Source organism: Odocoileus virginianus, chromosome 31 (genome assembly GCF_023699985.2).
Source record: "Odocoileus virginianus isolate 20LAN1187 ecotype Illinois chromosome 31, Ovbor_1.2, whole genome shotgun sequence".
In the NCBI taxonomy this organism is placed as follows: Eukaryota; Metazoa; Chordata; class Mammalia; order Artiodactyla; family Cervidae; genus Odocoileus; species Odocoileus virginianus.
The window spans coordinates 33,722,531-33,735,477 of record NC_069704.1 but is presented as its reverse complement, the minus strand read 5'-3'; the positions used below and the strand labels follow the sequence as shown (position 1 = coordinate 33,735,477).

Here is a 12,947-nt window from a genome sequence, read left to right as displayed (position 1 = left end):
GAGGCCTGGGGTGCTGTGGTCCATGGGGTCATGAAGAGTCGGACACAACTATTGACTGAACTGAACTAAAGTGAAAGAAACAAAAGATCTGTATATAGAAAACTATAAAACACTGATGAAAGAAATCAAAGATGACAGAAATAGATGGAGAAATACACCATGTTCATGGTTGGAAGAATCAATATAGTGAAAATGAGTATACTATCCAAAGCAAACTATAGATTCAATGCAACCCCTATCAAGCTACCAATGGTATTTTTCAGAGAACTATAACAAATAATTTCACAATTGGTATGGATATACAAAAAACTTCAAATAGCCAAAGCAATCTTGAGAAAGAAGAATGGAACAAGAGGAATCAACCTGCCTGACTTCAGACTATACTACAAAGCTACTGTCATTAAGACAGTATGTACTGGCACAAAGACAGAAATATAGATCAATGGAACAAAGCCCAGAAATAATAAAGCCCAGAGATAAATCCACACACCTATGGATACCTTATCTTTGACAAAGGAGGCAAGAACATGCAATGGAGAAAAGACAATCTCTTTAACAAGTAGTGTTGGGAAAACTGTTCAACCACTTGTAAAAGAATGAAACTAGAACATTTTCTAACACCATACACAAAATTAAACTCAAAATTTATTAAAGATCTAAATGTAAGACCAGAAACTATAAAACTCCTAGAGGAAAACATAGGCAAAACATAAATGACACATCTGACATAAATGACAGATGGATTCTCTATGACCCACCTCCCAGAGTAATGGAAATAAAAGCAAAAATAAACAAATGGAAAAACAAACAAAAAAAAAAACAAAAATAAATGGGACCTAATGAAACTCAAAAGCTTTTGCACAACAAAGGAAACTATAAGCAAGGTGAAAAGACAGCCTTCAGAATGGGAGAAAATAATAGCAAATGAAGCAACTGACAATCTCAAAAATATACAAGCAGCTCATGCAGCTCAATTCCAGAAAAATAAATGACCCAATCAAAAAGTGGGCCAAAGAACTAAACAGACATTTCTCCAAAGAAGACATGCAGATGGCTAACAGGCACATGAAAAGATGCTCAATATCACTCATTATCAGAGAAATGCAAATCAAAACCTCAATGAGGTACCATCCCACACCGGTCAGAATGGCTGCTATCAAAATGATTACAAACAATAACTGCTGGAGAGGGTGTGGAGAAAAGGGAACCCTCTTACACTGTTGGTGGGAATGCAAACTAGTACAGCCACTACGGAGAACAGTGTGGAGATTCCTTAAAAAACTGGACACAGAACTGCCATACGACCCAGCAATACCACTGCTGGGCATGCACACTGAGGAAACCAGAACTGAAAGAGATACGTGTACCCCAGTGTTCATCACAGCACTGTTCACTATAGCTAGGACATGGAAGCAACCTAGATGTCCATCAGCAGATGAATGGATAAGAAAGCTGTGGTACATATACACAATGGAATATTACTCAGCTATTTAAAAAAATGCATTTGAATCAGTTCTAATGAGGTGGATGAAACTGGAGCCTATTATACAGACTGAAGTAAGTCAGAAAGAAAAATACCAATACAGTATATAAACACATATATATGGAATTTAGAAAGATGGTAATGATGATCCTATATGCAAGACAGCAAAAGAGACACACATATAAAGAACAGACTTTTGGACTCTATGGGAGAAGGCAAGGGTGGGATGATTTGACAGAATATCAGTGAACCATGTATATTACCATATGCAAAATAGATCACCAGTCCAGGTTCGATGCATGAGACAAGGTGCTCAGGGCTGGTGCACTGGGACAACCCTGAGGGATGAAATGGGGAGGGAGGTAGGAGGGGGCTTCAGGATGGGGGACGCATGTACATCCACGGGTGATTCGTGTCAATGTATGGCAAAAACCACTACAATATTGTAAAGTAATTAGCCACCAATTAAAATTAATTAAAAATTAATTAATTAAAAAAAGAAAGTCCTTCTGAACATAATATAAAAGAGAGAAAACAAAAAGGAAAAGACTGATATTTAATTTGATGAAAAATCTCCAAAAAAACTGAAACAAAATCAAAAGGTATATGAAAAACTAGAAAAAATGATCATAGTCACATGGCAGGCATATGACCAATTAAAAATGAAAAAGTGTACAACTTCAATAGTAAGCAGTATTACATAAAACTGGTACATTTAAATTTTTTTCTCAGTGTGGGTAACTGAAAACAATTTAGCTGTAAACATAATTATTTCATGTAAAAACATTACAGCTGACCCTCGGACAACACTGGCGTTAGGGACGCAAACCCTCTGTGAAATCAAAAGTCCACATATATAGTCATTTAGCATCGGCCCTCTGTATATGTGGTCCCTCCGCATCCACAGATTTAACCAACCTCAACAGAAAAAAAATCAATGTGTAAATAAACACAAGCAGTTCAAAGCTGCACTGTTCAAGGGTCAGTGTATTACTTAATGATCTGAAATGTTCACCATCTCTGTATGTAACTGAAAAGTGGTTCATGTTAAGTTTCTACATTATTGGGGAAAAAGTATAAACCCATATAGAAAAGTGGAAGCACAAGAAAGTATCAATGATAGTGTTCTTCAGGTGAATGAGATTAGGGTCAATTTTTCTCCCACTGTATCTGCAAACTGGGGATCATAAAGATACCTGTTATCTTCACAGTTAACTGTGAGAATTAGATGAAATAATAAATTTAAGTACTTAATATAATATCTAGCAAATATATATTAAGCCCTCAAATATTTATTTTTGCATTATAAGTTCTTCACTTAGCAGTTATTTCTAAAATTTTTACAACAAATGGCACTTTTTAAAACAGAAAACCTTACAGTTATAAGGTACACTCATTTTTTATTAAATGTTACATTTCATTAAATAAAATTTAAAATTACCTTCTAAGTATATTATACTAAAATGAAAATAAAAAGGTGTATAAATCTATGTCCACAAGGGATTTGTTGTCTACAAACAACAAATAAAAATGTGCTGTGTGAAATGTGCCATAAGAAAACCAAAATGCTACAGGGTGTAGAGAAAAAAGGAAAGATCATATCCAGGTTTTCTGTGTTTAGGACTGGAACAGGGCAATGAGAGAAAGCATCAGGATAGATATGACATGTGAAATGAACCCTGAGCAAAGCTGGGAATGATTCAGCATAGTGATAGGAGTGCTCTGTTCTGGCTAGAAGAAAAAACTGGAAAGAGTATGACTAAAGTTACTTAGGCTGAAGCTACACTGTAGAACAATGCTTTCAAACTTATTTGACAGTGACCCACATTAAGGAATGTTTTGCATCATGACTCAATACATAAACATGTCAGTATATGTATATATATTTGCATTTATGTATATAAACATATATACACTGAAACAAATTTCATAAAATATGAAAAGATGTCATATATGCTGATAACTTTTTTTTGAGAGTGCTGGTAGCAACCTACTAAATTTATTTTAGGACTGGTTAAATGGATTGGGACTCTTCATTTGAAAAGCTTGAGGGCTTTAGTAAATGATTCAACAGACACTGAAGCTTAAGGACATAGTGTGGCAGGATGGAAGTCTCACTCTTTAAAAAGTCATTTATTAACAGTGAATAAGATAAATTACCTAGAATTAGAAGGCAGGAGGCAGGAAGTCTTATTAGGTTACTGAAATAATACCAGTAAGAGATAATGAGATTCTAAATTAGAGAAATGTTAAAGTGGAAGAGAAGATATATCTGAGAACTATTTCAGAGATTAAAAATTCCCAAACTTTGAGAAACAGAAACGTGAAAAGGGAGATTCACAGTCAAAATATCTGGATAAAATGCCAAAACCCCAAACAGAAATGATGAAGTCAAGATGAATGCTTGGTTTGGAAAGTAAATGATGACCTTAGGTTTCAGCATAGTGAGCCTAAGGCATTCATAGAACAAGAGAGTGAAACACACTACAAAGGCAGCTAATAAAACAGAACCCAAAAGACCATTAGAGGGACTGCCAGTGAAGCCGTGGGCTTCCCTGGTGGCTCAGATGGTAGAGTCCACCTGCAATGCAGGAGACCTGGGTTCAATCCCTGGGTCGGGGAGATCCCCTGGAGAAGGGATTGGCTACCCACACTTCAGTATTCTTGCCTGGAGAATCCCATGGACAGAGGAGCCTGATGGGCTACAGTCCATGGGGTAGCAAAGTCAGACATGACTGAAGTGACTCAGCATGCATGCGTGCGTGTGTGCACACACACACGCGCGCGCACACACACACACATGTGCACGCACACACACACGCGCACAGTGAAGCTGTGAAGTTAGTAACTTCATATCCTGCTGCCAGAAGACAATGTTGATACATATCAAGAGCAATACAGGTGTTTACATGCTTTGATGCAATTACTATTTTTAAGAATGTATTTATTCAAAGGACAAATTCATCAAAAAAGTAAATAGATGAATATATTAAATGAATACCAGGTGACCAATTCTAAACAACCTAGATGTTCAATAATAGGGTAATAGGGCTTCCCTGCTGGTCCAGTGATTAAGAATCTGCCTGCCAATGCAGGGGACACAGGTTTGATCTCTGGTCTGGGAAGATCTCATATGCCTTGGAACAACCAAACCAGTGTGCTGTAACTATTGAGCCTGTGCCCTAGGGCCCGGGAGTCACAACTACCAAGCCCAAGTACCTAGAGCCTGTGCCCTGCAGAAGAAAAACAACCACAATGAGAAGCCCGAGCATCACAGGGGTTACAAAGTAAACCCCACTCATTGCAACTAGAGAAAGCCCGTATGTGCAGTAACGAAGACCCAGCAGAGCCAAAATAAATAAAACAATAAACTTTTTTAAAAACTTACAGAAAATAGTTTAAAAAAATACTGAGTAACGAATAATTACAGAATGTTGACTTGACAGAATGTAACTACAGTTTAGAAAAGGGGCTACAGAAACTATATTCCTTATTCTTAGTTATTTTTAAAATACCTATGCATATTTTCCTGGAAAAGTACTATACAAAAATGAAATCAAATGTTGAAGACTGACTGAATTAGTGTGGATGTATTTTTCACCTTTAAAAATTTCTGGTACACTAACACACATTTTAAAATGATTTTAACGTTTGCAAAAAAGTTTTCCCTGAAAAAGGAGTGTGAGGAGGAGAGGAAGGAGGTAGATAAAAAGAAAATATTTTTTAATGAGCTCAATATTCCCTATACTCAATGACATGACAAAATACTCAACTTTCTTACTTATGAAAAATTTTACATGTGCAAAAGAATATATAAATTGATATGGCAAGTAAAAAGAAAAATAAACCAATATGCAGATTATGTGAACATCATCAATATTTAGGCATCCCCCACATTTCTCTCCCCAATCGTATCCTTTCCCCCCATTCCTGAGAATATCCACTATTACGAATTTGTGTTTGTCACTCTCTTCCTTATTAATAGTCTTTTACAACATACAGATGTATCCCTGAGTAATCAGTTAAACTTTTTATTTTTTGGAATTTATATAAACTGCATCAAACATTTGGTGACTTGCTTATTTCATTAAAGATTATGTTTTTGTTATTCATCCATGCTGTTATGTATTGCTATAATTCATTCATTTCTTCTACTGACTTTGTTGTCACAAGCAACTGAGCTTGAATCATTCCTCTTGAAGATGTCTCCAGGGTTTAATCTAAGGCAGAATTTCTAGAACACAGTCTACCCATTATCTTCAACTGTAGAAGTTAATGCCACATTGTTCTCCAAAACGGCTATACCAAGTGACATTACTACCAGTCACCTGTTCTTGCTCTTCTACATCCTCCCCATACTGCCCACTGTCTGATTCCCATCTCTAGTCTTCACCTTCCTTCAGTTATTCCTAGGCACTGCAGTGAAATTAATATTACCATGTAGAACTTTGTCTTCTGCTCAATAACTTTAAAAAATTATTCTTTTTCATCTCCTGACTAAATCATAAATCAGGCTTTTAAGTCCTCCACAGCCCTTCCAAACCCACTGTGCCAAACTTACACTATACTCCTCAATGAATATTGTCTTAAACTGGTTTATACTTTACTGCCTCCATCCTTTTATTCATGGCATTCCAGCTTCTCCTCCCTCACCTCTGCATGTTCAAATTCTACTCTCTTAAATTCCAATTCAAAAATTATTTTCTCTTAAGAAAGCCATCTCTTATCTCCATCCCTATGAATTACCTTTTTTTGGACTTTCCACTTCTCCTACCATGTACAAAAACAACGATCTATTAAGCATATGCTGTGTATAAATGCTCTAATATTTTATACCGTAATTGCTAACTTTCATAGTAACAGTGCATGAAAGGCAGGTAATTTCATTCCAACATAACAGAGCTGATAAACTACAGTGCTATATTTTGTGTTATTAGGCTTGTTTGATTTCAGAGATTTTTCTCTTTCTACTACACTGCACTATCACTTTGACTTTAAAATATCATTAACATTAATTAATAATTTCACTTATGTGTACCCAGCTTTGCTCTACAAAAGATCTGAAACACCTAATTACTTGCTCAAGTATATTAATATGATTCTTACCATGATCTGAGATGGCTTAAAGAATAAGATATAGACCACAAAGGGGAAAATAAAAATCAATGTAAAAAGAGGAAACAAATACACTACCTATAAATGTTAACATGGCTGCTTGCATTGTACACAAAATTTGACAGTCAAGGCAACTCAGGAAAACACCAAATTTAATTCAGTGCTAGAAAGGAAGAAGCTCACAAGTATCTGATGGCAGGCAAGGATGTCCCATACTAAGCTGAAAATAAATTTTCATGTGATACAGTGTTTTTATAAGGCGATATTATTGCTGCATTGAAATAAAAAATTCTTAAGAGTCTGGCTCCGTTTGTGTGTCCTATAAAACAACACAGTTTAAGTGTTTAATTTGTTGAATGACTGAATTTATCAGAGGAAACAAAAAACTAACATCCATTGAAGACAGTAAAAGGATGGAAAATGGGCTTTTCAATTTGAAATAGCCACTGGAAGGAATTTATTAAAGTAAAAAAAAAAATGAATCAAACCACCATTAAGTAGAAATGAGGATATGGCAAAAGTTACACAGCACTGATTTTCAGAAGAGAATATAAAGGGGAAGGAGTATTGTCCAGCGATACCTGGTTAAACAGAAATTAAATTGTAATAGAGAAGGCAGACAGTACTGTGAGAGCAAATGCTGCATACTGACATGACGGGAATGCCAGAAAATCAAGGAAGTAAGGGGAAGTGTTCATGGGGACATGACTGAAATTACTTATTACACGCTCCAGGCTGAGAGGACAGTTATTGATAGACTAGAGGTCAACAGAAGGTAAAAAACAGATTCATAGTTTAAGAGGAAGTAAAACAGAAGACTGGTGGTTTATGGTAGGAAAATTAAATGCAAACTCAGAGGTCTCTATATGATAATATCTTTTGGGTTTTTTCCTGTATTTTTCCAAACAGTATTTTAACATTGAGTACCACTCTTAGCTTGTGAGCCTTACAAAAACAGACTGCAGACCAACTATATAGTTTGCAACCCCTGGTCTGCAGGACAAAATTTTAACTTCTTATTTTCACATTAAAAGACCTTTATAACCTAATTCCAATCTATTCCTCTAATCATGTTATCCCACACTCACTCAAGTCTTTACTTCTTAGATGCATAATTTTTCAGTTTCCTGAATATTCAGTCTAAAGGCTTTTCATAGCTCTGGGCCATTGCTCTTGCAGTTCCCTTAGGTTTTTCTCTATTTCTCAGTTTACACAGTTATTTGCATTCAAAATCCATTGCAAATGTTACTTCTTTATATACCTTTCCCAATTCCAAGGAGTGGTCTATTACCTTTTCTATTTAAAAACTTTTAAATTGTTCATCTCTCTCTTAAATCCTTCATCATGCTGAGTGATATTCTCTTTACAGTCTACTTCCCCCATCCCCAACTACCCTGAGTGTCCAAGTCAAGGATGATCTTAACCATCTTGATAGTCCCACTCCCCGATATTGATGCCGAACAATACCAAGCACTATAGTACATGCTCAATAAATATTAACCAATTAATAAAGTAGCTCACACTTTTTAATATAAATATCTATGTGTAATAATGACTAAGATAATACACTAAAACTATAGTTCTATACAATCATAATTGAATTCCACTGTTTACATTTTTAAAAAATGAAAAAAAAATTCACTGTGATTTTAAGAGAATTTTCTATTTTACATGCCTGGTTGTGTTCATGAGCTGTGTAATTATCTGTTCCATTATATTCTGTAAGCTGTTCTCTTCTTTTTTCTCTAGTTAGAATTTTATGAACATCATCTTCCAGTCTATTGAAGAATCCTCCATCATGTGACAAAGTCTGAGAAGAACTCAATTCCTGTCAAAAATGAATTAAGATTCACTATCAATCAACACAAAAGTGCATGCGTTTAATAAACCTAATTGGCCACTAGAAGGATAGGGAATGAAAGAAAAATTATAATTAAGAGACAATCAACCATCTGATTGTTCTCTCTCTTCAGGTGATAATCAGCAGAAACACATATGCAAATGTCCTTTTCTTTACATTTTTTGAGTTGGGTATTGCCTTATTTTTAAATTATTTTTATCCATGTACCATACATTTATTCATATAATTAGCACAATTATTTTTTTTAATATACTCATAGAGTTGTACAGCCATAACTCATTCAAAAATTTTCATCCAAAAAGAAACCCACAATTTACTAGCATCATCTCCCATTCTCTCCTAATCTCTGCCCCCCTCAGTTGTTCTCTAAGCAACACTGATCTACTTTCTGTCTGTAAAGATTTGGCTATTCTGGATATCTGATATAAATGGAATCAAATAGAATAAGGTCTTTTGTGACTGACTTCTTTCACTTAGCAAAATGTTTTCAAGGTTCATCCATATTATAGCATCTATCAGCACTTCATTCCTTACTGCCAAATAATATCCCGTTAATTGATACATCATATTTTATTTCTCCATTCATCAGTTGATGGGCATTGGAACTGTTCCTTCTTTTGGCTACTGTGAATTTTGCTGCTATAAACATTCATGCAACAAGTTTTTGTGTGGACATGTTTTCAGATCTCTTATATATCCAAGTATATATCTAGAAGTAGATTTTCTGGGACATATGGTAACTCTGTGTAACCATCTGAAAAACTGCCAAATAGTTTTCCAAAGTGACTGTACTATTTTACAGCCTATCAATGTACTAGTGTATGAGGGTTCTAATTTCACCACATTCTCACCAACACCTGTTATTAGGCATCTCTTTAAATTATAAATACTACAGTGAGTGTGAAATGTGTGTGAATGAGGTTCATTGTTGTTCTGAACTGTATTTCTCTGATGGCTAACCATGCTAAGTATCTTTTTATGTGCTTACTGGACATTTGTGTAACTTTTTGGAAAAATGTTTATTCAGATATTTTGCCCAAGTTTTAACTGGGTTACTTTCTATTTCTGAGTTGGAGGAGTTCTTCATATATTCTAACAACAACATGACTTGCACATATTTTCTCCCATTCTGTGGCCTGTCTTTTCACATTCTTGATGTGAAAAGTATCCTTGGTATCACAAAAGTTTTACTTTTGACAAAGTCCAATTTATCCAAGAAATCACTGCCTAACTCAGGGTCACCAAGATTTACTTCTATATTTTCTTCTAAGAGTTTTATAACTTTAGCTCTTACATTTAAGTTTCTAATCTGAGTTATTTGTTGTGTATGATATGAAGAAGGGGTCCAAATTCTTTCTTTTGCATGTGGCTACCTAGCATTATTTGTTAAGAAGATTATTATTTTCCCATTGAACTTATCTTGACATTCTTGTTCAAAATTAATTCAACATAAATATTAAAGCTTCTTTCTAGACTCAACTTTACTCTGTTAACCTACATGTCTACCCTTATGCCATACTACACTGCCCTAACTACTCTAGCCTTGTGTTACTCAAAGTTTTACAGTACATTTGAAAGCAATTTTTACATATATTTTACACATGAATGACAAAGGGATGCTTTTATCACAATCTACTCAACTATGTAAAATTACAGATTTTATATGTTCTCCAAGAAAAGTATCATTTCCTTTCCTGTCATAAGACAGACTGAAGAAATGCTCCTTTCTCTCTTATAGGTTTTCCCTATGTCCCACATTCTTGAGCTTTAATGTTCCCTATTTTACCCATTTCAATTGTATTTGTGAGCAAATGACCCAACAGTTCTATGACTGTCCATCCACTTCCTTTCACATTATCTTAGAAAGAGTTTGAAAGAAAAAAAAGTTATGTATCAGTGCTTAATATACACAAATGATATTTAAAATGCTTGTAGAGCACTTTATATTTCAAAACACTTACAGAAACATCCCTTTATTTGAATCTCATTAACATCATTAAGAAACTGATAGAGCAAGAATAACTTCCCCAGAAAATAATCATGATCACAAGAAGTTTAACTTACCCATGAGTGATTCTTCTGCTAAGTGGTATAGATAGAACTCTAAATCTGCTTCATAAAATACTTCCAGTATATTCTGATAACATTTCATTTCAAAGCAATGAATACAACAATGCTTAAAATACTGCTGAGCTTCTATGGAAGGTACAGCATTTGTTGTTGTTTAGTTGCTAAATTGTGTCTTTTTTGTGACCCCATGGACTTTAGCATACCAGGCTCCTCTGTCCATGGGATTTTCAGGCAAGAATACTGGAGTGAGTTGCCATTTCCCACTCCAGGGGATCTTCCTGACCCGGGATCAAACCTGCCTCTCCCACACTGCAGGCAGATTCTTTACTGCTGAGCTACTGGGAAAGTCAGGTATAGCATAATGATGGCAACAAATCAGCCTCTGGATTTCACTACTTTAAAGACTGCAGCTCCAGTCTTTTTGTCTTCTATTTTTTGATGGCTACTACTATTATTTACCAGCATGCTTTTCCTAAATTTTGTCCTTGATGCTTTTTCTTTAGTGAGGCATAAACTTTCTTTCCAGCCTAAGGACAGAAGTTCTCAAAAGACACCTTGAGAGGAAACTAGAGAAATGAAACAAAAATAAATAAACCACGTACCACCCCACCTCTCACAACACGCACACCTCAAAAGAAAAAAGACAAAAATGCAGCATGTGTAAGAACACACATTCTTTAATAAGTCTAGGCAATTCAATGTCAATTTTCTGTCCAAATAATCAAATCAGAACTTTTCATTTAATTTTATAAGCCCCCAATTATTAAACACTAACAGTAAGTCAGAAGAGAAAATACGAAAACATCTATTACAGCCACAAAAGAGAACTGAGTTATGTATGAGAAACAGAAAAAATAAGAGAATAACTTGACTTAAGTTCAAAACCACTGGAAAAGTTATTTTTGAGTAGAGACTGCATGATTTACCTCAGGATATGAAATTTAAAAGTCGTATTTTCAAAGTTACCCTTCCTCCACAAAGACTTATATACAGGCTGGAATCCAGATATTAAGGTTAAAAGCATAAACACTGGTAATTTCCACTAAATGTTTAGAATAGTTTCAGAGTGATATGATCCAAGGATTTAGAAGAAAATGAGAGTGCCATATTTTGGTTTGTTTGTGACATACATAAGGTAGAGTAGTTTCTTCCCTTTGGAGTCCTTCTCTTTCTCTTGAGGAATCAGCTGAAATTTAATTCTTTTGGTTAAAAGAAGTTTTAGATGGAATAAAAAACCTAAAGGGATGTTAGAACCTTTAAAATGTATATACACACACGACACATCCCTGTATCTATATGCATATGTATATATACATAAATCTTCTGTCATCCACACTTATGATTGCCACACAACACCCGGGGACCCTCAGTGCTACCAGGTAACTCCAGTGATTCACCCACTGCAGCAGAGTAAGTGTTCTCTTCCCTGCAACATTTTCCTGGCAGAGTCAATTTCAATTTAACTAAAATTTTGAGCACCTATTATGTGTCAAGAATATAGTTAAAAAGACAGTATGGTATTTGTGCAAGTATAGCTGTATAGATCACTGGAACAAAATTGAGAGATAGGACATAAACCTTCACATTTATAGTAAATTTTTTATAAAAGTGTCAAGGTATCTCATTAAAAAAATAAAATTGTTTAAAACAAATGGTTCTGGAAAAACTGGATATAAACATGCAAAAACTGAATGGGACTCTTCACATTACACATAAAAATTAACTCAAAATTAGATCATGGAGAAGATTCTGTGAAGATGGCAGAGTAGGAAGCACCAGCTACCCGAGTCCTCACATAGACAATAACTGCACTGGCAGAATCTGATTTTGAAACAACTACTTTGGAACTCTGAAGTCTGTTGAAGGCTTGCAAATTTCAAGGGAACACTTGGGTGGTAAACTGCAGTAAAGTTTGGTCAATTTTATATCTCAGTACAGTAGCAACTACCCATCCACCACCCTTAGTGATGTGGTAGAGAGCTGTGTGCATGTTCCTGGAGTAGCTTGGACACAACTTATGGGAGCCAGGGTGGGCAGAAAGGAACTTCTCCTCCAAATAGTGGGGACCTGTGCTCTGGTCACTAATTATTGTTTCTCATCACAGAGATGCAGACCAAGAGACAGACAGACAGGCAGTCACTGATGCTGCACTTCCCCCTCATTGTTGTAAGCACGCCCACCTCCAGCTGAAAAGGCTAGTCCTCTCCCCACACCCACTTCATTTTTTGCTTTTCCATTTTTAAGAACCAAACATTAAAAGGTCACTAAAAAACAACTGCCTATAGGGGGAAAACTAGAAAGTGACTACAAATGCCTAAGGAAAGACTCATTAAACATCTAAGACACTAAGCTTACATGTTATGTTGTTCTGTGAAACAGACAGCTGATAACAATCAAAAAAACCCCAAAATAGCAATA

The 12,947-nt window shown here is 35.3% G+C and overlaps 1 protein-coding gene across 5 annotated transcripts in view; it reads right to left on the bottom strand.

The window, feature by feature from the left end:
• GKAP1 (G kinase anchoring protein 1) overlaps positions 1-12,947 on the bottom strand; it is a 99,266-nt gene that overhangs the window by 17,511 nt on the left and 68,808 nt on the right. For 4 of the 5 annotated variants that reach the window (XM_070459569.1, XM_070459570.1, XM_070459567.1 and 1 more), the window contains exon 8: positions 8,270-8,426. The exons of the other annotated variant lie outside the window; for it this stretch is intronic. In XM_070459569.1, coding sequence (XP_070315670.1) covers positions 8,270-8,426 — 157 coding nt within the window. The remainder of the gene's footprint in view (positions 1-8,269; positions 8,427-12,947) is intronic. 5 annotated transcript variants of the gene reach the window in all.